At 34.2% G+C, this 26,432-nt stretch overlaps 1 protein-coding gene across 1 annotated transcript in view; it reads left to right on the top strand.

Annotated features, from left to right (window-relative positions):
• Positions 1–26,432, top strand: part of CCDC178 (coiled-coil domain containing 178) — a 110,054-nt gene that overhangs the window by 22,712 nt on the left and 60,910 nt on the right. The window contains exons 9-15 of the mRNA XM_032181127.1: positions 3,159–3,312; positions 7,496–7,591; positions 7,729–7,865; positions 11,968–12,151; positions 17,039–17,101; positions 21,080–21,241; positions 23,846–23,959. Coding sequence (XP_032037018.1) covers positions 3,159–3,312; positions 7,496–7,591; positions 7,729–7,865; positions 11,968–12,151; positions 17,039–17,101; positions 21,080–21,241; positions 23,846–23,959 — 910 coding nt within the window. The remainder of the gene's footprint in view (positions 1–3,158; positions 3,313–7,495; positions 7,592–7,728; positions 7,866–11,967; positions 12,152–17,038; positions 17,102–21,079; positions 21,242–23,845; positions 23,960–26,432) is intronic.

Consider the following 26,432-nt stretch of genomic DNA (forward strand, 5'->3'; position numbering starts at 1 on the left):
ATTGTTAGCAGTGGTTATAGTGATCCACTGCCGAACATGATTTTATTATACAATATCAGAGCAAACAATGCTACAAATATTTGACTTCACTTTCCATCATATATTTATATATATATATATATACATGTGTATATATATATATATATATATATATATCCTCCATTACTTTGGATTTTTGTTTTGTTCCTTATTCCTATCTCTTTTCTAAAGAAACTTTCTCTATTTTCAGTGTGATTTCAGACCTCTCCAGGGTGTCTTCTGAGTCTTTCATTTCTGTGATATGCTTTTCAGAAATGGGTTAAAAGCTAATGCAAACAGTATTCCAAATGAAGCCATACCAATGACTTTAACAGGGATGTCTTGCTTTCATTTTTTATTCTAATGTTTTCATCCCATTTCCTAATCTAATCCCTTAGCTTCTTTATATTTGTTAAATGTTGAGGAGAGCTTCAGAGTGTTTATGGAAATGTGTGCATGTCTTTCTTAATTTGAAATAATTAATTTAGAATTTTGAGGTGTAACGATTGTTCAGCCTCTCCAGTCTTATACTTCTTTTGAGTACAGACACTAAATGCTACATGCTGTTGTTCTCCCCAGTTTAGTTTATCTTGATTTTTTTTTTTAAGCTTCATAGCTCTTTTGGCCCTGCCTATCCTCAATCATGTTACATGCAGACTTTTACTTTCACTACACCTTACCCTTTCAGATCATTAGTAAATATACCAAAGCAGCAGATATGGGATGTTGAGATACCATGTTATTGACCTATTCTTTTAATGAAAATTGATCATTTAATTTTACTTCTGCATTTTATTCATCAGTATTAGAATTCTGTAGCTTGTGTTAGAACTACTTTAATCTTTAATAGTCTTTTATGCAGGACTTTGTTCAGTTCTCTTTGGAATTCTCTCACTGCATCACAGCTGCTGGCTTATTTAGTAGTTTTAGGACAGTGTGGGCAGTTTTCAAGTTTTGTTTTGGTACTCTTCGTGGAAATCAAGACTTTGAGTTTGTTTCATGTTAATGGAAAGAAATTGTGGTGTTAGTCTAGATCATCAATCATCAGGTAGTTACTGGTGAATTGTCACTTTTCAGTTTTCTTGTCACAAGCCTTTGTTCTGAGGAGCATTAACATTGCTTTACAGAAAAAAAAAAAATTCTCTGTCCATTTGAAACAATCATAATGAAGTGAAATCCCTATGGTAATGGCAATAGGTAACTAATACCTCAACTTCATCATGTTGGTAGAAATACACCATGTATGTTTTTTGTTTCACCTAGTTAAGGGATTTTGTATTTGTAAAACATGGCAACGATGAAGACTGTTGTGCATCTTACAACCTGTCCTGTTTGTGATAGCAGTGATTTTAGGAATATCAGCATTTACAAGAAAAAGTCAAGAATATTTTTTTCTACCCTTCACTGAGGAAATTAATTTTTTTGTCTACTGTATTTTTTCCCATCCATTTGCTAGACTTGTAATTAAAACCAGAAAGCCAGAATTAATTAAAGAATAGCTTACATTCCAGAAGAAGCAGACCCTTCAGTTGCTGCCTAAGGAGGATTAGAATAGTATAGGTGTGAGAAAGACAAATTTCTGATGGCATAGTCTTGAAAGACTGCTCTTCAGTTGGTGCCTTTTTCTTTATGTTCAATACCATAAGTGAGAGAATGATGAATGATGAAACTTGAAATACTGAGGCTGGGATACATCACACAGCACAGTCTGTTATTTTTGCACATATTCACTGTGGCTGATAATAGTGTATTTTTCCATGGGATTGTACTCAGAAAAGTTGTGGCTGATAGGCAGTATGAGAAGAAAATTACAGTCTATGTCTGTTAAATGTCTGTTATCAGAATAATTCCAAGTGTCATTTATATGTCTATCATGACTGGTGGGACCTGAGAGAGTAGATGTGTTTGAATTGTTGGTTTCGTGCTCATGATATATATTCTGTGACCTTTGGAATGTGATTTTGCAGAGTAAGTCTTTATCACTGGATAGATACCTTGGAAGCAAATAAAGGAAGTGTCTATCAAGTAATCTTGTAGGAATGGCTCTTGAATTACTGACTGAAGTCTTTTTGTCATACTGTTTTATTTATTTATTTATTTTTTACTATGTTTAGGTATGCAACACTTGTTCAAGGTTTTTTGTGGGGTTGTAATGCAGTAGATGTTTGTAAAATACAGCTACTGTTGGCCTTAGTTCTGCTGTGGTGGATTTATTTTGCCATTTAAGGTGTGCTTGCTTTAATCATGTTATTGGCTGAGTTAGTTCTCTGGGGAGCATGGGAGAGACTCTTTTCTACCTGCTGAAACAAAAATAGTGGAAAAACATCAGCAATCATTGTAAAATTTTAACCTGACATCCCTCTATTTCTTTTGCCTTTCACCAAATCCATTCTCTTACACAGCTGTAGCAAAAGACCTGCGCACAGCCTATAAAGAGGCCTAACAGTGTCTCCTGGGAGTGTTGTCCTGACTATTGTTGTAGTTACTACTACCTCTTTCTATAATTATGAGTACCTTTCCTTGTGATAAATGCAGTGTGTGCTGAGAAATCTGCTATTCAGAGCTAAATTAAGGTCTTTATCCCCTCCTTTGACCTTGTTTACGGTATGCAAGTTCCTTTTTGCATGAAGAACTGGCATTTTACTTGCATGGTGGCACCAAAGATACTGGTTACAATACTGGTTACAGAAAAAAAATTTCTTCAAAAATGACAATTATCCACAAAATGACAGTGAAGTAATATGATTAAGTGAAAATAACTCTAAATTATATTTAGTCTCTAGTAGAAAAAGAAATTGACTCCCATTTTGTTTAATAAATATGTTGAGGTATGATGGAAAGTCTTTTGCTCAACTACACTGATACCTGTTTAGAGGTAATTAGAAGTTTCAGTGTTGGCAAACGGTTTCAAGTACAAGTGAACTGGTAGCCTGATTAGTTTTGATTTCTGACTGAAATTGTGTGAACCTGCCAGGGTAGATATTTTGAAATTCTCTCATGCATACCTGTTCAAGAAACGTAGTAGAGAATCAAAATAAATCTTTACTAATTCAGATCTGCTTTACATTTTCCTTTATAGAGAGGGACTACCTTGGAAAATTTCCAAATAGATGGATTCACTTTCTGTGTATTTCTATTAGGAATGAGTTAAAGCATTCTGAATTTATTTGGACCGAATACTGTATGAAGTTAAAAGAAACAGAGGAGAAGATTATAAAGGATGAAAAACACCTTGAGGAGTTAGTGAAGCAAAAAGCAGAAATCCAGGAAGATGCAAAATGTTGGAACAGCAAAGTGAGTCTTGAATATTTATAAACAAGCAAGTAAATGAGTATCTTTTATTGAAAAGTACATGAATGCCTGAATATTTTTGTGTGTTTAAGAGTTACGGTCCTCTGTAAAAGTAAAAATACAAGTATTGATTTAAAAATAAAAAGTGGTAGAATTGTATAAAACTCTCTTATTAATTCTTGTGTTTTGTTATCAGTTTTCAGCATTTTTTTAAGAAAAATGTAGTCATCTTATGTTGCTTTGAGTGACCTGTGTATTTTTAGTTGTTGTATGCATATCTGCCTAATATTGCTTATCTTCTTAAGTCATCTGGAAGTGTGTATTTAGCAGTACAACACGATTGTCCTATTGAATTAGTAGATTTTTTGTCCTGAGTTGGCATATCATACCTTTTTCTACATCATGCAGAGTGACAGTTTCTTTTACTTAAAATTCCTGTTTTATCTTATATTTGTTGGGCATCCCTTTTTTAGTCTTGTATTGTTGTACACAGCAGTTTGAAACATGAACTGGAGATCCTTATGATGCTTGACTAGGAGTTTTCAATTAATTTACAGCTCCATGTGTGGGACCACTAGAGAAAAGGACGAATCAGGCCCAAAGCAATGCTCAGGTGCCTAAAACAGGATTTATATGCACACAACAGAACTTGTCATTTTTTATACCTATGCGTACACGTACATACATGTATATGTATAAATAAAATAACAGTAAAATAACAACAACTCTAAAAATAAATATTTGGAGTGTCCCTCACTGGAGACATTCAAACACTGTTTGGCCATGGTCCTGGGCATCCTGCTCTAGGTGGCCCATCTTGGGCTGAGATGTTCGACTAAATGACCTCCAGAGGTCTCTTCCTACCTCAAACATCCTGTGATTCTGTGAAATTCATTCTCTTGTGCCTGCCCAATACTAATATAATTTGTGCATCTAGATTGTGAGGTCCAGAATCTAAGTGGAGTGTTTCCTGCATTCCCCAAGAGACTGAAACTGCTTAGCATGACCAAAAAAGGTAGAGATATACAGGCATATTAGACAGCCTTTGCTAGATACGTTCTTTCCTTTTTTTCCAACACTCAACTGTGTATTACAGTTTACTTACTGTTACTGGCACTAGCAATTGCTACTGATATGTAGAAAAATGCTTTTCTCAAATTGAACCAGTACTTATTAGTAAACCTTTCCCCTCCACCCTGGATTTCTTTTCCATCTCTTTTTTTTTTTTTTTTTTTTTTTTCCTGGTCTGATACATTTCTGTGGATACCAATTGGGTATTAAAACCGAAACAAGGGAGAAGGTAAAATGTGCAACAGGGATAAGGTGGAGCATGGAACTGTTCCTTTTGGTGACCACTTCTGGTTTGATTAGTTTATGCTGAAGATGAGAATTAGGCTTAGCATACAGTTCAGCTGTTATTGTCAGTTTCATTCAAAAATATGGCTAAACCTTTACAAGCTAGTAAACCTTTAAAAGTAATTGAGGATTTTCAGAAGGCTCAAAGTGATTCTTCTGATCATCAGGGAAATATTTGTGGGAGAATGGAATTATTTTGGGAGTAATGAGAAAATATTGTGATTATTTTTAGCAAATTAAGTGGTGTTTGAATTGGATCTAAATTGCAATGTGCTAACTGTCACATACATCATTATTTTATTATCAAGAAACAAGTCTGAAGACATAATTAGTGATGTTATATTTTCTGTCTTTTTTCCCTTGTCTTGACTAATGCTTTTTTTTATATATTATTATTATTATTTATTTGACATGATCTAATAGGAGTGGTTTATTGCTTAGTAAATGTTACAACTTTTAGTAGTATAAGGATAAATCTGAGTATTATTTTTTTCCATATTGCTGAGGTTTGTGATAAGACAGGCATCTGTATGCATCAAAACCACCTTTCTCTATCTGTATGGGCATAGCTCTTCAAAGATGAGAAACAAGACTCCTCATAAAATTAATCTCACATTTACCTACATCTCCATTATTCTTTCACTTTCATTGGTGTCCAGCAATTCAACAACATTTTTTTTTTAACTAATGGAAGAGGATTTGGAATCTGAAACTTGGTGGAGACTTAAGATGCATTCATTTGGTAGCCTGCCATCGAAATACTTTTCCAAGCACTGAGGGGAATCAATGCCCTCCTAATACAGTAATGCAGCAAAATTAATGCTCTTCCGTTTCCACTAGCAGCAGAAAGAGATTGGGCATTGAATAATATAGTAGAAATGGTTGAGGCAGAAAACAGCCCATTAACAAATTAGTTATATAAATATAGTATCTTCATACCCACTTCCTTATAATGCTCTGTATAACAAAAAATCACAGAATTTTCTAGGTTGGAAGAGACCTCAAGGTCATCGAGTCCAACCTCCAACCTAACGCTAACAGCCCTCCACTAAACCATATCCCTAAGCTCTACATCTAAACGTCTTTTGAAGACTTCCAAGGATGGTGACTCCACCACTTCCCTGGGCAGCCTGTTCCAATGCCTCACAACCCTTTCAGTGAAGAAATAAACAAACAAATAAACAAAAAGTTATGAGGTAGGTGTATATAGAAAATTAGACTTAGGAAATTTTGGATGCTGATTTATTTGCAAACCTACTTTTAATGATCTGTACAGGGATATTCCAGAAATGTTTTCAAAAAAGAAAGGTTTATCCTGAGATACTTCTCGAGAAACAAAGGAAGTGATACATGTAGAAAAGTATCAGATACTAAGTATTACTTGGTTGTAGTTAGTATCTATGTGGCTCATATCTTTGTTGCACCTGTGCAAAGGCATAATTTGATGGTAAAAAGCTTAAGAAGTCTTAAGACTTCATCTAAAGGTGTTACTCAATCTACAACAAATTATTTGGAGTAAAGGACCAAGGGATTTGTATCTGAGTCCCCTTCGAGTTGGTCTTCTGTCCTTAAAAATTCTGAAGGACATTGTAAATCCCTCATAAGCAGGATACAGATGCTCTTAACAGTTACAAGAAGCACTTTGTTCTAATTTGCTTTGGTAATATTTGGTCTACTACTTTTTTTTTTTTCCTTGCTACATCAGGTACAAATAGTAGATTATTCCCTTTGTTGCTATGACCATATTGCATATGCCTGAAGATTTGTAATGTCTCTGCTCTGCCATCCCTACTCTAGACAAAATAAATTTGTTCAGTCTGATCTTACTGATCTGCTTTTTCTAGATTGCTAAATGTGCTTCTTTTCAGTCTTTCAAAATATACCATGTTTTCTAATCCCTAACCATTTTTCTTTCTCTGTGGACTTTCACAGTATATTTATATCTTAAATTATGGAGCCCTGAAATATACGTACTACTTCAGTTGAGGACTTTCTACACCTCAGGCTTTAATAAAGTAGTTTTTATTGATTTCCATAAATATTAAATAGATTTTTTTGACCTAGAAAATTATATGATTATTTTGTATTTAATAATGAACATTTGCAACTGTCTCTCTTGTAAAACTGGTCTTTCTACCATTATTTTCTGTTCTGAATTTTTCTGTCACATACTTCCTGAGTGTAGCATTTTGTATTTGTTTGGATTTAATTTCATCCTGTTGATTATATACCAGCTTCTAGTTTATCATATGCCAGTTAGACCCATATCTCTATAGAGATTGTATAGGTAGGCTCTGTCAGGATAGCTCTGTTATTTCAGTCTCTGCAGAGGAACGAGAGGGGAAGAAAGCACAGTTCATTAAGCTCAGTGTGAGCAGGTATGCCTTTACCTACTTAAATCCACTTTAAATGTTTTCCTTATCCTGTAGATGCTTGCTTCCCTAACATCCTCATTTTGCTTTAGTTCCGTTGGTTGGTCCATCATTGAATCTCTGTATTAATCTCTGTGTTAATTTGATAGATATTTCAGGATATTAAGGAAAATCTTGAAGCTGAGAGGAATTAAAGGTATTTTGTTCAATTGCACACCATATGTCATGTATGAATTTGCAGGCTGTGAGTGTGTTCTTACTGATACCGTGAAGTCCAAAGATTCTGCTTGGATACATAACGATTGGAATATGCGTATAAAAGAGCATGAAATACCTCCAGTTACTCTTTAATAGCCTTCCTTTTAAATTTTAATGTAAGATATATTGTTCAAATTTTACAAAGAAATGTAGGAGATGTTTGTATTATTAATTACTTAATTGTTTAAAATATATTCTAGGTACAAGACATGAATAACAGAATAGCTGCCCAAACTGATGAGAGCATAAAAATATCAGATACATCTTCTGAAATGATTAAAGCTATGGAAGAATTAGTAAGTTCTTTATTTTTTTTTTTTATGTAACTGAAACAAAAATGTTTGCATTTTTGTTTGCATACTTTCATTTTCTGTGTTGACTTGACTTATTTTGACTAATGTTAAAGGTGTCTTAATGTTTTAATGATCCTTAGAAATCCACCAGAGAAAGTGAACTACAGAATATAAAGCAAAAGCTTCTCAAAATTGATGAAGCACTGGATGCTTTGAAATATGAAAATGAAGGACTTGAGGGAGAAAATGAAGAGCTTTTGCAAGAATTCAGAGATAGGTAATACTAACAATATAAACATTAACATAGGAAACAAGCATTATTTTTTCACTGAAAACATGCCTATAAAACAGAACCTTGCTTTTATTTTAAGTCTGTCTATAATTAATATTTCAGTAATTTCAAGTCTCTTCAGGCAGAAATTTATCATTGAGATTTTTTGACCTTGACTTGAAAGAAAAAAAGCTAAAATTCTGCCAAAGAGTATGTACATAGTTTGACAATTAAAATGAAACAAGGAAGATTCTGAATTCTCTTTGTTAGAAAAAAACTCAGTCTTAAAAACATTTTGGCAAAGCTTGTATGGATTTTATTTTTATTTATGATCTTTATAAAATAGAATCCGAAATACTACATTTCTCTACTTTCTTCGAGTTCTTGTTAGACATTATGCACGTATTTTTTTGGCTCTTCAGTTTATTGATTCCAAATATCTGTACTTTAAACTATATTGTGCTTAATATTCTCAGTGCATTAATAACATAACAGAAAATAAAACCAATTTTCAGTTCCTTCTTCATCTGGACATCAGGTGTATGCTGTTTTTAGGTATTTGACACATTGCTATATATCCTCCCGATCTTGTGATCTTTTGGATCAGCAAAGTCAACTGAAAAGAAAAAATATTGAAAATAATTGTATTCTCACAAGTTTTTTAAAAATCAATAACTGAGTTCAATAGACATACTGTCAGCATGAAAACATTCCTTACTAGACCCCAACAATTCTATACAAGAGATGTAGGAAAGAGGGGAGGGAGGGTATAAACACAAAGATGAAAAAGAGAAGGAGGTATGTTCCTGCCCCTACTAATGCTCCCAAGTTGGAGCTCACACCTTACACAATCAAGCAAAACAGCCATAGGTCTCAAATGGGTATGAAACCAAGCTTCAGTAGAGTTCTGATACTCACAGAACTACTACTAAGAACATTTTAGAATTAAAAGTTGGTTATTTACCTTTACAAATTTGTTAGTTTCAACTGCATTTAATCTTTTTTTAAGCATTATCTTTTTCATATATAATTAGTATTGTTGTGAGTGTGTCATGATTACTGTGTCCTTCCACACGTTCAGGAATTCAAGAAATGCATGCTAAAGTTTGGATCACAGACCCGGATAGTCAATATAACAAGTACCTAGTAATGAAGCTCTCCAGGAACTCAGTCTCTTTATTTTTTCAATGGATGAGTTGAAGACATTCTGAAGGGGAAATACCTTTCTAGACAGCTATTTAGTTTAGTCCTAGAAACCAATGAGAGGAAGCTTATTCAATTTTAAATATTTTTTACAGAAAAGTGTTAATTCACTAGGAAAAAAAAAAACACAACAGTTTTAAAATATATCTTGCTTTAGTGGAAGAGCAGGATTCTTCGTCAGCCTAACACAATCCCTGATCTCTGTATATTGCTTTCCTATGATTAGTTAACTCTTAAAAGGATTTTCTGAGATACTTTATTATAGAACCGTTGCCTATTCTCAATCCTACTTTCATGACCAGTAACCTCACATGAGAAGTATTAATTCCTAGAGAAAAAGGAGTTGCTAATCCATACTAAAATTTCAGATAAATTACATTCCCCTTATTCTACTGAATACAAGCAAAACAGAAAGGAATAATGTTGTTAGTATGGATTTTTGTCTGGGTAATACAGAAATTGAAAATCTTTTATCTTATTGGAGTTCTTGGCTAAATAAGGTGTGTTTTAACTAAAGGCTATAAATAACTATAGTTCTCTTGGTTGTTTTGCCAATAAGTATCATGGAGGAAATAAGATGTTTATTCTCAGAAACCTTTAAATTCTCTCATTTTCTATTAATCTCTTGCATTATATTGGAAATATTTTGCATATCAGATCATTAGTGTGATGGTCTGAGCATTTTGTAGCCTCCCACAAACATTCTCAATATAATTGTGCTTTGTTTTTCACATTCCTTTCTGAGTATATCGTGATTTCTGTATGTTCTTTTGCATTAGGGTAGAATTGCTCCATTTTATGAAATTGCTATAGAATTCCTGAAGAAATTAGGGAAGGTGTTAAGGTTAGTAAGGATCTTGTTTCATAGAGAAGATTAAACTTGTTGCTCATGAACTTGATGGGGACACCCTTTAAGCCATTTCTGATGTGTTCACTAATAGCTTTACCTAGGTCCTTGGGAAGGTGATGGAGCATCTAATACTGGAAACCACTTTCCAGGCACATTTCACAAAGACAGGAACATCACAGAATCATAGAATCATTTAGGTTCAAAAAAATCTTCAAGAACAACAAGTTCAAACATCAACCAGACCTACCATGTCCACCATGTCCTATCAGTAAACCCTTAATGCTATGTCTACATGTCTCTTACATACCTCCAGAGCATCAGGAATAGTCAGGATATATTCACCAAAGGGAAGTCATGTTTGATGAACATGATAAACTATGATGAAATTACCAACCTGGTAGATGAGTGGAGAGCCATGGTTATAGTCTTCCTAGACGTCAGTAAGGCTCTTGGCACTGCCTCCCATAATACCCCCATATAAAAGCTGTTGATGTAAGGGCTGGGTGGACAGACTGTGAGGTGAACTGAAAACTGGTCAAATAGCCAGGCACAGAGGATGGTGATCAGTAGCATGAAGTCTAGCTGGATGCCAGTAATGAGCAGTGTAGCTCAGGGGTCAGTACTGGGTCCAGTCCTGCTTAACATCTTCGTTAGTGAGCTGGATGATGGGGCAGAGTTTACTGTCAGCAAGACTCCAGATGATACAAAACTGAGAGAAGTAGCAGACACACCAGAGGGTTGTGCTGCTATCTAAAGGGATGTAGATAGTCTGCAGAAATGGTCTGACAGGAACATCATGAAGTTCAAGGGGAAGCTGATAATTCTGCACATTGGGAGGAACAACCCCAGGCATCAGAACATGCTGGGGGTCACCCATGAACCAACATGAACCAACAATGTCTCCTATCTTCTTTGTCATTCTCATAATTTCTTTGTGTTGTTTCTTTGTGCATTCCAGTATTCAATATTCAACCTTTATGTTTTCAATAAGGAAAAGAAAGGGGGGGGGGGGGGAGGGGGGTATGTGCTCGCCTTACCTCACTTTAACTGTTCTGTATAATCTTAGAGAAGGGAACATCTAAGTAGTTTTTATCTTAGTCAAACTAAGGTGGAAGCCAGTATGCCCAAGCCATGAAGAAGGCTAATGGCATCCTGAGCTGCATTAGGAGTGTTGCCAGCTGGTTGAGGGAGGTCATCAATCCCCAAAGCTCAGTGCTGGTGAGGCCACACCTGGTGTGCTCAGTCTAGTTCTGGGCCCCCCAGTACAAGAAAGACCTGAACATACTGGGGAGAGACCAATGTACGGCCACAAAGATGAGGAAGGCACTGGAGAACCTCTCCTATGAGGAAGGTCTGAGAGCTGGAGCTGTTCAGCCTGAAGAAGAGAAGGTCCGTGGTGGATCTTTTTAAGGTATATAAATAAGCGATGGGAAGGTGCAAAGAACATGTAAAGAGTAAAGAGCATGTAAAGAACATGTAAAGGTGCAAAGAACTCTTTTCAGGGGTGACCAGTGCCTGGACATGAGGCCATGCGCAAAAATGAAAACACAGGAGGTTCCCTCTGAATATACGGAAACACTTTTTGACTGTGTGGGTAACTGAGTACTGGCACAGGTGGCCCAGAGAGGCTGTGGAATCTCCCTCCTTGGAGATCTTCAAAAGCCACCTGGACATAGTCCTGGGCACCCTGCTTTGGGTGGCTCTGCCTGAGCAGGGGGTCAGAGCAGGTGACCTCCAGAGGTCACTTCCAACCTTAAGCATTCTGTGATTCTGTGATGAAGGTTAACAATATGGATATGTAGGAAAATAATAAAAAATAGGTACTTATAATTCTTTGATATGAATGAGCAATCAGGGCTTACAGTCATGAATAGAGAAGGCTTAAAGTTTTGAGGAAGAGCTTCATGTATTCAACATCAAATAAAAGGGTCTAAAATACTGCTTTTGGTTTTGATTTTCAAATATTTTTGTTTTACAGTTTGATACTGGGTTTTCCATTTAGTTACTGTACTTTATAAAAGGTTATGTATGATAATGTCTGTGTTATTTTAACAGTTCAAGAAAAAAGAAGTTGTATCAGTCACAAGTCCAAACTATCTGCAAAAACATACAGAAGACTGAAGAACAAATAGAAAGGCTAAATGAAGAGCTATGTAAAAATGAACTGTCTTATAATGAAAAAAAAGCTAAGTATGAGGAAATCCAAACAGAAATAACTGCAGAAAAAATCTCTTACAAGGTTGTGATTTTTATTATTATGATTATTTTTTAATTTAAATTCATTTTTAGATTGGAAGACTAGGAAAAAAAGATCTTTGTAACAGAGAAGTATTGGGCAAGCAACCTAATATTAAGCAAATAATAATGTAAAATTTGTGTTTTAACATGTACTTTAAAACACTTGAAAATGTGGAAAATAATAGCCTCTGAAAAAGAAAATAAATTGGTTACTAAGTGGTCATGGGTAATGACAGGCTAAAAATTAAAGTTGACAAATTTTAAAGACTACTAAGATTTTGTTATTCATAGGTGGTTCAACATGGATAGTAACAAATAACCATATTGTTCTTTTGTAACTACATGATTACAAGGATTTGCAAGTCAATATATTTTACTAGTTAGTAAAAGTAAACATTGCAAATGAAATTATTTAATTATCACTTGGATGTCATTAGTTATCTAGAACTGAAATTGACATTCATCCTCATGAAATTCATCCACAAGTCTTGACATGATTGTGAAGGCTTACGAGACTGAGAAGTATTTTTCTGTCTTTTCATTTTACACAATTTTTAATAGATAACACTGTACATATCTATACAGTGTTATTGCAAGGTGTAAAATTCAGCATTCAGAAATACAGAAAAGAAATAATCAGGGGAATTTTCAGGAGTCTTTATGCCAGCGTGTTTCGTATATTCCTCATTAGTGTTCTACTGTATGTATAGTATAGATTGCCTGGAAGAAAAGACTTTAACAGTTTTATTCTCTGTAATAATTTTAAGATTTCCTGACTTAATCAGTAAAATTAAGAACATCATAGTATTTTCCAGTTTATAGTATGAATTGGCATACTAGGCACTCCACATTTTTCCTACATTCCTTTTCACCTAAGTTCTTGGACATCTAAGTACCAGACTCTGCTTCTAAAAATAAACGAGGAACTGTTGGATGTGATTTAAAACCGAACCAGTTGAAGGACTTATGGAGCCAAAGCAAAAAAATGTAAAACATAGGCTAGAGAACCTTGGAGCTGTTAAGGCCTGTGCCAAGTTCTCTTCTCTTGGATTCAATTTATATTGTAGGCGATACCTGAATTTGCACCATGTAGTTTTGGCCTATAAATCATCTTTTTGGTATATTATGCTGTTCTGTGGACATGCATTTTAATGCTAAATTTGCGCTGTTTTGTTTGTGTATAAATTTGATGAGCACCATTTTCTCTACATTCTCAGTGTTGTGTGCTGAAAGTTTTACACAATTAGATGTTCAACAGCACAAGCAGGAGAGTCTATTATACTCCTAATTTGATTTTTTTAATGGTTATTTAGGAAATGATTAAAAATTAGTCTGAGAAATAAGAGTTTTAGAAGAATTTCAGGCAAACCCCCTGTTTATTTGCTGTCCTATGTCTTTTTTTGTCTTAATTTATCTTTTTAATGTAGCTGTTATATTCAGTTATATTTTGAATTTATAAAATCTGTAACATTTTGTGATAAAGTCAAATGTTGTGTGACGATTTTTTTTTCTTTATTTTCTGCTTTGGATGCCCTATCCATGTAAGGCCCCAGTTCTTATTTTCAAAGTCATTCATTCTATATTTACTTTCCACTTGTCACACATTACTTTTATTATATTCTTGCTCTTTTTCAGGCTGAAAACTCCTGATCCGTTAATTGTTTCATGAATGAAAACTGCCCCATATCTGTCATCATTCTGTTTGCTTAGTACTGTTTCCAGTTCTATTATTGTGGGGGAAGAAAGCAGGACTAGAACTTGCATAGAATACTCAATAAGTAGACACACAGTGGCATAAAGATGATCTCTTTTTTTGTCATCTTTCCCTTTCTTAATAGTTCTTAACATTACATTTATTCTTTTAGATGCAGTGGAGAATTTTATTCACAGTGTCATGGAACTGTCTGTTTTACCTTCATGGTGTTGTTCCTGTTTGATTACTAGCCACATCAAAATCCAGTCTTGTATAAAAAAAATACATTTTAAAAAGTGTCCTAATGTATAAATCTACATTTACATTAATTGAATTTTGTCTACTGTTAGCGAAACCCAGATGGTTTTACTAAGTCATTCTGCAAAATACCCTATTTTCCATATTGTCTCTGAATAAATTGAAAACCACAGGATCCATCATGGATACTTGCAGGACCCAATTGTAGCTCTGATGCTATGAAAACTGGTGATTTATTTCTACCTTTGAAGGTCTTCTACCTTTGAATGCATTACATATTCATGTTAGGACTGATCTCTTATGAAGTCATTTATATAATACTTTATGAAATACCAGCTAAGAGTCCAGGTAGACTGTATCACCAGACTCTCTTTTCCACATACTTGTTACATCCTTCAGAAAATTGATGACTTTGCAGCACTGCTTTCCAGTCATAAAATATATATATATATATTTTTTTTTTTTCATAATAATACATGCTATCAGTTTGCCAAGCAGGGCTTTTAATGTTTTATTTGCTTTGGGATTTAGTGTTTTGTTTTGTTTATGTTTGTTTGTTTTTGTTGTTGTTGTTTTGGTTTTTTTTTTTTTTTTCTATCATATTTTGAATGCTTCATGTTCAAATATGTATGTCAGTGCTTTTGATTATCTGTTGGTTTTATATTGTCTCTAGAAGCCTTCCTACTTAGATGTGTTTGGAAAAAGACTTGTTACTAGTTCTAATGTTCTTTGTAGGTTTTCTAAAAACTCTTACTTGTGTGGCATTATTTTTAGATTTAAATTGGTAAAGTTCAAGATCTTTTATGTTTTCCTTCTTTTAGACATAATTTCAAATTTTGGAGCATACAGTCAGGCTGCTAATAGCTTCTCTTCTGTGTGATGGTGTTGATTTTATTTTTGATATTTCCAGACTGTTTGTGAAAACTTGACATGAATGTGCTTTTGGTCTCCAATATTATATTAATTAAGATATATAAGTAATCTCTGCCTGACGTGCAAATAGTTTACTGCTTCTTGTAATGCTTTTAATAAACTCTTCAGAAAAAAAAAAAATATATATATATATATTTATTTTTTTTTAAATTGACTACAGCATTACTTTTTGGATTTTGTTGTTCCTTAATGTCCCTTCTCAAGTCATAAATAAAGTTGGAATCCTGGACAAGTAGTCAGTAAGAAATGTATCTCAATGCTTTACACTTATGGTAAGGGAATTTCATTTTGTATGTGTTATCATGACTTAACTTCTACATTAAACCATTGCTAATGGTCCCATCTCCAGTGATAAGATAGCTTTCCAGCACCACTCAAGTACCCTTGTTGTTGAATACCTCCATTACTAACAGTTGCAAAATGATCATTCTGTTATCAGCTTTAATGTTCCTATAGTTAGTCTCAGCTACTGTAACTTAGCAAAAGCACGGTGGTTATAATAATTTAACAGCATATGAAGACACACACAGGGAAGGTGGCCAGAAGTTGCTAGTTTAGTGAGAATAGAGTGCACAGAAGCTAAGATACCTCTCTGTCTAAGAAACAGTTGAACAGAGATGAATTTTGAATACGGCCATATAAACAAAGGTGCAATTTATATTTATATTTATATAATTTGACTGCCTGGTCTCTGCTGTTATTTTGTTATAACAATCAACCCTTGGTGTGTCTGATAAAAGTGTCTGTCTGTAACCACCAGTTAATCTGTTTCTGTGGGCTACTGAACAGACTGAAGAACTTATTCACACAATTACCAAGTGTTATTGTTAGCCATTTAAAATAATGCTGCATTTTGGAGCTAGATTCCACCTAGTAGACTAAGTAGATTTGGATTCAGAGAATCTATATGCATATGTGAGGGGAAATGTAGGGCCATGGTACAGGTTGTTGCTCAGAGTTTTCCGTGGAGCAAATGTATGAACTGTCATCTGGAGAAAAAAAGCTCATTGATTAGAGGATTTCCTTGCAATGTGCTTTCCACATGAACACTGATCTCCATGTCTTCTATTCCCTTGAAGATTCTAATAATCTTTGGGATTTGGGGTTTGAGGATAAATGGGGTTGTTTGTCACCTGCTTCTGTATTTTGCTATGTATGTGGCATCTGGGAAATGCTTATGACTTGCTTATGCAAGAACCTCCCTCTCCAAGTGTAGATGGCATATGCACTCCTGTAATGCAGACATGGATGTGAATAAATCTTCAAGAAGTACTTTTCAAAAATAGTAGTGATCGAGTCTGTTTTTTACTTCACTATTGGCCATGTTGCACCTAGTTTTGCTTAAGTAATCAGTTTTGTAGTCCCTTAATTCACTTAACAGCCCTAATTAGGATTTGACTTAGATTGTAATCAGGTATAGTTATGATTGTCTGCTAATCTGACACATTAAACTAGAGGTTTTCGATGTACAACCTATAATAATTTTCTATATAACTGTAATCCTAGAAGTGGTATGAGTAGGATGCTCATATAAGAAAGGCCTAAAATGTTCCAATTTTTAGTAGAAATTAAAAAAAAAAAAAAAAAAAAAAAAAAAAAAAAAAAAGTTCCATCATATAAAATACAGAAGGTACTGAGATATTTTTAAATTTTAGCATTTAATATTCAATAGCCAATTAGGTAAGCCAACTCATTCAGCTCTTCATGCATTTAATTATCTTAAGGTGCCAAAATTAAATTAAATTATTTTTATATTTATTCAAATTAAGAAAATATTGTTGCTTTTCATGTAGTATAATCTATATTTATTTACCTATTGTGCCTGAGTTGGTGTTGTAATTTCCTTTTTTGTATATTTTTGTGATACTTGAGAGAAAATTTAAAATCTGTAAATCTGTGGTCATCCTTACTGTGATGTTAGTGTTAATTTTTTTTTGTTGTCCATTAATTTGTTTTCTTATGTGTTGCTTATGGCTTTTTTTTTTTTTTTTTTTTTTTTTCAAGAATTCGGAATGGAATCTTAAAAAGGAAATTCAGGATGAAAAAGAAGTTTGGAAATTGATTCAGGTAAACATGACAGTAACTGGTTTATTTAAATCTAAATTCTTCTGCATTCTTTTTAATTCCAATCACAAATTAGCTTAGAGTAACTTCTGACCAATTCACATAGAAAGCTAATAGGTTTTGCTAAGTAGTAATGTTTGCTGTTTTTTATTTTCAGCTAGGAAAATTTTAATACTTATGAAAACATGGAATATTTTAATTGTAACCTACTTATTCACAATAATTTCCAATTTGCTAGGAAAGAAAACAAACAAACAAACAAACAAACAGAAAACCCTTCCAGTGATATATATATATATATATGCAGTGACACTGTAATTTGAATTTGTAAATTTTGCTTACTTCAGTTTCTGTAGAAAGTGCAATCAGACTTACTATACCTTATATTGACACATGCATATATAAAATAGGCTGCCTTAACACCATTTTATATTCTTCTGGTGTGAACTGCTGAATTTGAACAAGACATGCTTGTATTACATTTTTTTTTTTTTGTAGTCAAATATAGAATAATAGATTGGCTTGAATTAGCCGGGACCTTAAAGATCATTTAGTTCCAACCCCCCTGCCATAGTCTCCCACCAGACCAGGTTGCCCAAAGCCCCATCCAGCCTGGCCTTGAACACCTATAGGGATGGGGTGTCCACAGCTTCTCTGGGCAGTCTGTGCCAGTGCCTCACCAATCCCATAGTAAAGAATTAATTTTTCTCTGGAAGAGTAATGCTCTTCAATAATCCTCAGGCAAGTGTTGATACTTCTTCAGCTTTTCTGATTGAAATCCCAATAATGGCATCACCAAAAAGGATATTCCATCTATTTCCATCCTTTGGCAAATTGATTCCTTCAGATGTCTCCTATGAGAGCACACATAATGGTCATACTAAATGTGTTGTAGTATCTATAAAGTATTATAACCTTGAGCAAGACACTGAGTGGAAGCTTCAAGACTATTTTCTGAAGAAATCCTAATTTTCTGCATTTAGTGTCACCAGCAAGAGACAGGAGGACTTAAGGTGGGGTTATCAGAACCAAGCTCTAGCTTCTGTGAGATCTCTGGTAGTCTGAGAAACTTTCCTGAGCTCATTACATAATCCCCTATTATGCAAGAAGATGAAAATCAATGTTTTTTTTCAAAGTTGCAATCCAGTAACACAGAGACTTCCATGATACAGACAAAAATTAGCAAAATGCCAACATGCTGTTGGTAAAGTCCTTGCCATTGTTGCTTCCTGCTGACAAGAGAACAGAAAGCAGTATATTAACCATTTACAGTTGGGCATCTTCTATAAGGAGATGGGATACAGCGATAATGATCTTGCCAAACTTGAACCACCCTACACAAGCTGAATCAAATCCCTTGCAAGCAGTACAAGAATTGCCTTCTTCTTAGTTAAACTTGGTAGCAGCTAAGGAGCAAAATTAATCAATTTTTTCTTATCCAAGACCACTTTGATACTGGAAAAGATCTCTTGTGATGCATATTTAGCACAGCAGTAGACAAAATATCCAGACAGCCCTTTCATAATTGGTAAATGAATGCCATTGAGATTCACCTCTTCCTTCCTAAGAAGGAGACTTGTAATACTTCTGTGAAAAATACGTCTAGTATTAATATGCACACCCTCACTATTGTGAGATGCAAGATTGTTTGATTCCATTGATCCTTGCTGCTCATCCTGAAATGAATATTCACATGCTGTGAGTGTTCTGATGTTGGATTCTGATCCATGTATGTAGATCCTAATCTAAAGAACATAGCCAGAACTGTTTGGAGGCATTGCAGTCCTTTATTGCAAGTCCTCTTAACTCAGAATCCCTTTTTGCCTTCTTTTGCGGTTGTCTCAGACAGGAGGGATGTAATTTGAGAGGTCTTGAATGCTTTTCTTCTTTAGAAATGAACCTTGAATTTACTGTGATGACTATAACTCCTTCTGAGAGTTTTATTCCCATTTAATTTTTTTTGAGAGGTCTGATCCTTTTTTATTTGCTTGTGGATGTTTACAGTCACCATCTTTCTTCTGTTACAAAGCCTGTTCTTTACCATTTTGTGACTTCAATCTTGCAAGAGCTCAACAGCAGAATCTAGTATCTATATCTCACACTTCTAGAAAGACAGTCTCTAAGAGAGATTTTGCAGTTCCTCTTCATTCCTGACATTAGCAGGAAGTGCTGAATGCTCCTCTTCTAAGCCATGTGTTGAACAAGGTCTCTGCCATATGTACTTGTCTTTGATGCATGACTTCCTTTTGATTCAGTCTTTGCTTAAGAGAAGGCTGAAAGGAATGCTTCTGGGTCTGACTGATGCAGCATGACAGGTTTGATTTGGTGCTTCCAAACATCTTCCTTACTTTTTTTTGAATCATTGCTGATAATTTTGATTATTTGTTGGAACAAAAAGTCTTCTTCTTCTCTCTCAGTCTTGCAAAGACCACTCAGTGGCAATTCTAGCCCACTTCCCTTCTACAGATGGGAACAGAACACTTCCCTAATGGGAAATAAATTTGCTTCTCAGATCTGCTTTTGTCATTGTAGTCCATATGTTTTCAGAATAAAGAGGTTGATCTTTGTAAGTATCTTATAATTCTTTTAAGGAGACTTTTAAGTTCTTTTTTTCTACTAAAACAATTTTTTCTATTTTTTTTTCCAAAGCTTAATTTTTCTGGGTTAGATGAACTTTATATCCTTTATCCCAAGCATGTTTTCTTACTAATAAAACAAAATTATGATGTGAAAGGCTGTTGAAGAAGCAAAAGCTATCATTAACTAGTGACTCTACAAGTGCACAGCAGTTTAGACGAGGGTCTGTTCTAAGATAACTAGAAGGAATCCCCTAATGCCATCTGAGTGTAAAATACCAGAGCTCCAGAAATGCTAATGGTTTTCTGGAAAGCTTGTCCATTCCATCTACCGACCATGTTGTCATCTGGAACTTTATTCATAACTTCATCTAATATTGTGCCATTCTATAGGAATTCAGAATTTTTCCTGCATTTACTACTTGAAATACTCCCAGTAAGGATAAATATGTAGACTATGATTTAAAACTTCAAAAAGATTAAGTCATATGTATGGCCATTCCCAGACTTCTTTTCAATTATCTTCCTGGCATCTTTCATTCTGGTTCTACAGAGGAAAGGAAATCAAAATGGTACCAGTTTCATTCCGCTTGTATGTTACATATTCTATATATATATGTATAGAATACATATATAACATATTATAAGTTCACTCAGTGCTAGACAGGTAAATAATTATTTGAGTTCAAGTGATGGTGAATTGGGTGTATTAGAAATTGAAAATGTATGTAATGCCTGCCTGCACTTCCTGAAGAACATGTCTTGTATATAACATTTCTCTTTCTTTATTTATTTCTTTGGCAGGGAGAAGGTTCAGGTGGATGTAGCCTGGTTGTTGTATTTTGTATTTTCCAACATTGAAGGGCATTCATTTATCTATCTATCTATTTATTTATTTATTTATTTTCCACTCTTCATTTTCTTCATTCTCTCTCTCTCTCTTTTTTTTTTTTTTTTTTTTTTTAATTTAAGAACATGCCTATGGTGATAAAATTTACCCTTGGAAAAGATTTTTGCTCTTGGCGTTAGTATTTGGAATTTTAATCCATCTTTTATGGGATTCTATTCTACTGTTTGCTTAAGTATTACTGTAAATTCATTGTCTGCTTCAGTGTAATATTTGCATTTCGTAGTATTCCTTGCTGGTTCGTCTTCTGTGTTTGTTTGACAGTAGTGCTGGTTATTCAGCCTATTCATATGCTGACATAAAGGCCAACTTTTCCTTCATTCTGAAGACATTTCTAATCACCTTATGATATATTTGTTAACTTATTTTTGTATATGCATTTTTTTTGGTCTATTTATAGTATTCACTTGATGTTCTTTCAGATTCAGATTTTTCGTGTTTAACTTCTGCTTCTGATTTCATACTGAAAACAAATTCTATATATATTTTAATAAACAGGCCAGGATTAAAACAATATATGATGAGCTAGAGGAAGAGCGAAAAGAGAAACTGAGGAAAAGAGACGAAGATATGAAGACGATAGGAGAGAGGGAGAGAGAAGTAGCTGATCTAGAAACAAAGAACAAAAGAAGTAAAAATTTATTTAAAGAAAACCATGAGGTAAAAGTGGTAAATTCTGGATCATTTTGTAGTGTAATTTAATTTGTGCTATTATTTATTGAATATAAATATATAAATAAGAAGAAACTGATGCTTACAGGGACCCATAAAGATCATTTAGTTCCAACTCCCCTGCCATGGGCAGGGATCCCACCCACCAGACCAGGTTGCCCAAAGCCCTGTCCAGTCTGGCCTTAAACACTTCCAGGGATGGAGCATCCACAGCTTCTCTGGGTGGCCTGTGCCAGTGCCTTGCCACCCTCTGAGTGAAGAATTTACTCCTTATACCTCATCTAAATGTACCTTCTTTTCATTTAAAAATAATACCCCTATCACAACACTCTCTGATTAAAAAATCCCTCCACATCTTTCCTCTAGGCTCTCTCTAGGTACTGGAAGGCCTCAATAAGGTCACCCTAAAGCCTTCTCTTCTCCAGGCTGAACAACCTCATCTCTCCCAGTCTCTTTTTGTAGAAGTGCTCCAGTTCTCTGGTCATCGTTGTGGCCCTCCTCTGGACTTGTACTAATTCTTGCATATCCTTTTTGTAGTGTGGGCCTCAGAGCTGAAAGCAGCACTCCAGGTGGTGTCTCACAAGAACAGAGTACAGGGTCAGAGTCACCTCCCTCAACCTGCTGGTCATGACTCTTTTGGTGCAGCCCAGAATATGGTTGGCTTTCTGGGCTGCAGCATACATTGCCAGCTCATATTCAGATTTTTGTTCACCAGTACCCCCAACTCCTTCTCTGCAGGGTGATTCTCAGTCCACTCATTGCCCAGCCTGTATTAATGTCTGGTATTGTCCTGACTCAGTTGCAGGACCTTGAACTCAGCCTTGCTGAACTTCATTAGATTAGAGACCCACCTCCCATCAAGACTGTCCTGCTCCCTCTGGGTGGCATCCCTTTCAAAGGGGGCAAAGGAAATAAGTGGTTTTTCTTTGTACCTGAACCTGAAAATGCAATAATCAGTGTAAAAAAATTTATTTCTTAAGTATCTGAAAGAGGAGGGCATTACTGTCATAAAAGCAAAAGCAAAATACCTTTGTTTTTGTTTCAAAATCAACACTAAACAAAACTAGCTATTGATGGTTTTTGTCCAGAAGAGAAGTTGGAGTTTTCTGTAATCCATATACATCTTCCATATCATTCTCACAATCAAGCAAGGTCAACATCTTTTGAACCTATTTAGTTTAGATACAGGGTTTTTTATTTGGGGTAAAAGCCCAGACAGAAGAGTTTCTGCTGCCTCATCTATAAGAAACTGTAGCAGCATCACTCTGTAGGTTTATGATTGAGTTATCTGACTACTGGTAAATAGCTTGTTACTGGAGATCTTCTTCTCCAGTTTTTATTGTTATTCTATTTGCAGGGTTCTTGATATAGTCTGCAGGTAGCAATACTTCAATGCTTTTGTAGACGCAATGAAGAATGTTGAATAGTTTTATTTGAGATAATGAATTATGTGATAGTTTATTTTTGATTCAGGTTTAATAAGTCAAATTGAAAAATAATAATAAAAAAAATAAAATAAAATAAAGGTTCCTCTAATAGTTAATAGTATTTTCAAAACAACGCATTAATGGCAGTGACTAATATTGTTAGCCCTTCCCCAACTAAACCTGAGTAGAAACAATGTGACAAAGATCACATCATTAGTTTCTTGGAAACCTAGAGAGGTGTGGTATAAGTTATATATCATCGTCTATAGCTATGTATTTGCTTCTGTGTTAAAAGCCCGGAAACAGAATTTGCACAAGCAGATTTGTATATGAATGATGTGTGAAAGATACTGGTAATTTCAAGAAAGAACTTTCTTATTGATTAAAGGTTCCAAGTGTTTCAGAATGGAAATACTAATACTGATATTAATGTTTATTATTATAGAAGAAATTGAATTTAAAGGTTTTAAAAATGTATCTATTATATGATTTATATAAGTATATTTCATAATGTAAAATTGTCCTTATTACATGTATTAATAATAATTTCTATCATTTAATATTTGATGCTCATACTAATGATGCAAATGAAATTAATACAATAGACAAGAACTTCTGTTTTGTTTGAGGTACTAATTAATAACAGAATGGATTAATGAAAAATATAAAAGTGAAATATTCCAATCATTTATTTTCCTTCTTTTTCCTCTTCCCATTAGCTGTCTTTAGCTGTATTTTTCATGAGCTAGTGATAATAAGTAGTAAACATTTCTTTTGTCCTTTATACAACTTCCATGGAAGCTATTCAAAATATTTGTTTTGGTTACAGAACTTTATATGTAGCTTCCTAACAAAAGGAATGTAAAGACGCATGGGAAGAAGAGTAAGCAGTGATATTTTGCTGTATATTTAATATTTATAAACACTGATAAATATTGCAAAGCTGCATTTTAGTTGTGGATTTTTCATTCAAAGTGTACAGTAAATAAACATACAAATAAGCATACTGGTTGATGGAAAAATAGGTTTTTAGGGGTAAACAAAAATAAGCTTAAGTATGGTGACTATTAAAGTATTTAACAACTAATGTATTATCTGAATTCTCTGGAATGAAAGACAATAACTTTTGAATACTAACACATCTCATTGTGAATGTTCTCTCCAGAAGCTTTCCTATTTAGAACAGAGACTACAAGAGCTAGATAAACAACAGGAGCAAACAGAACAACAACTAGAGAAAGAAAGAACTATTCTGCTGAAACAATTAAAAGATATACAGGTGAATCATAAAGCTTTTATGGCTTTTTTGACATACATTTAATCTCAAAGGTTAGACTGTCATTTCTACACAATTGTTTTGGACCTATATACATACATATAGTGTACATACAGCTTTCAGTTTCTTGCTTGTACTAACCTATGAGGTCCATAGCCTTGAGACAGGGTAAAGTACAAAGCAGAATTGATATTGGGGTCATTGAAAAGTCCTTTGCTTTCTTCATTTGCTGCACTGGCTCAGATTGCTTGAGGGGCTTTGGAAACACAATGAAGAAAATCAATAAAGGACGAAAAGGATTCTAGTGTAATAGAAAGTGCCTGCTGATTGCATGTTTGCTCAGCAGATGGCATCTTTTTGTAAATGATGGCTTGTATCTCCTGTATCAGATACTAAGCTGTATAATCCACTGAAGGGAATTACTGAAATTCATTACTGAACACTATGCTGTATATAAATATAAATATAAGAATTACAAGAAACAAGCATTTTGTTTCTAAGAGTCTGTTCATTTTTATTACACTTCCATTTGTATATTGTATAAACTTAAGTTAGATATTATAGTCTCAAAGATGAGTCATATAGATTCAAAAAAAAAAAAAAAAAGCTTTCATGTTGTTCAGAATAGCTTTCATGAATCCAATAATTTCTACTGAAAAAACTCTGAGACTTCCTATTTATGATAATCTTAAATTAGGGATTGAGGAATTAATTGATTCAATAGGTTTCTAAATTTGGCAGGGAAGACAGAATTTATACATCCATTTCTGTTAAAGACTGTGCTCTAGCTAACTGCAGGTTAACCAACATATCTCAGATTATGTGGAAATGACTCATGAGTCAGCATACCAATATTCATTAATTCTACATTGTTGTTAAGTACAGTTCTTTTCTATACTTTTAAAAATTAATTTTAAAACTGCCTTTCCTAGTAACTGTAAATAACTGTCTCCATTAGTTGCTTTAGCAATATCTAAGTTAGTGTTCTGTGTAGGTGGAATAAAATAATGCACAAAGCCTATTTTGTGAGATCTCTAGAGTACTGAACGAGTAACAATACTTGGATACCTTAAATACTATATTTTTAGAACCTGATGAAGTTCCTTGATTGTAGCAATTGAAGTTTCATAAAAGGAGGGCTTTATAAAAGCGTCTGTCATATTTTTAAGAATAAATTACATTTCTAACTATGCTGGGGCATGCTATATTATTCTGTAATGTTATATTGTTTTTAAGGAAATTATTTAAAGATATATTCAGAGATTTTAATACTCAGGAATATGACATTGTCATGTTTAAAGCTTGTTCAGTGCTTGGCTTAAATGATTTTATGGAAGAAATGGCAATGATTCCACCGTATTCATAGTACAGGAGCAATATAGAGCCTGCAACTTCCAACTGATCAAGCAATTCACCCAGTCCTTCATAGTTTATCTATCTTAGGACAAGATAAATCACACACTGGAGGCTACTGCATCTTACCATGGAATTTGAAGTGATTTAGTTTGTTCTGCTGACATTCAAATGTCTAAAAGCTGGATATCATGATAAGAGCATATGAATTCTACCTCATAATACACTGGTAATCTAGTTCAGCAACTGAGAAGAATGATGAACGGTGTTCAATTGATAACATCCCAGTGTCAAAAGACTCAGTCAACTTACGCAGGATGCTCGACTGTTATCCACTACAGAAAACCCTAAAGGGTGTATATTCAGTCCATCAATATTTAGATTACAGAATGTAGCATAACTCATTTTTATTTGTTTGTTCTAAAATCTGATTGCAAGTTCTCTGTCTTCTGTAATAAGTAACAGAATGTACTGAGTCAATGGTTATTATTACCTATGCTTGGAAGGTTTTCCAGTTCTTATCTGCTTTATCTGCTAAAAAATCCTGAAATGAGTACAGGATGTCAAAGTAACAAAACTTGTTTTCACTGGCAGTTTTGTTCTAACACAGACTTTTTTTTTTTTTTTTTTTTAATGAAACAGAATAATTAAAAACAAAAACAAAACGACTCATCATGACTTCTTTCTTTATATCTGACCCTCATACCTCAATCATTTTGGATTTCATAATTTGATTAAGTTTAAGGCCCAAACAAGTAATCTGCTCTGACATTCTATATATCACAGGCTACCACATTTCTTCACCCCTGATGCTGAGACTAAAACTAATATGATTTTTCTCAGAGGTTTGAGACTCTCTATGGGCGGTTCAGTTGCACAGGGATTTGCATTAATTACCATATCTTCATTTTCCTTCTAATGATTCTATGTTTCTGCAGAAAACCTGAAATTTCTACCTAATCCTATACAGATGCATATTACACTTCAGAAAGTTCAGAGGCCTTAAAAATTTCATGTGCATGTGGTACCTCACACACTTCCATGCTTGTGCTCACATCTGTTACAAAAGCTTTGGTTACTGGCTTTTTTCAGCTACCTTTTAGGTATATTTTTATGAAGCACT

The sequence above is a fragment of the Aythya fuligula genome, chromosome 2, assembly GCF_009819795.1.
Source record: "Aythya fuligula isolate bAytFul2 chromosome 2, bAytFul2.pri, whole genome shotgun sequence".
In the NCBI taxonomy this organism is placed as follows: Eukaryota; Metazoa; Chordata; class Aves; order Anseriformes; family Anatidae; genus Aythya; species Aythya fuligula.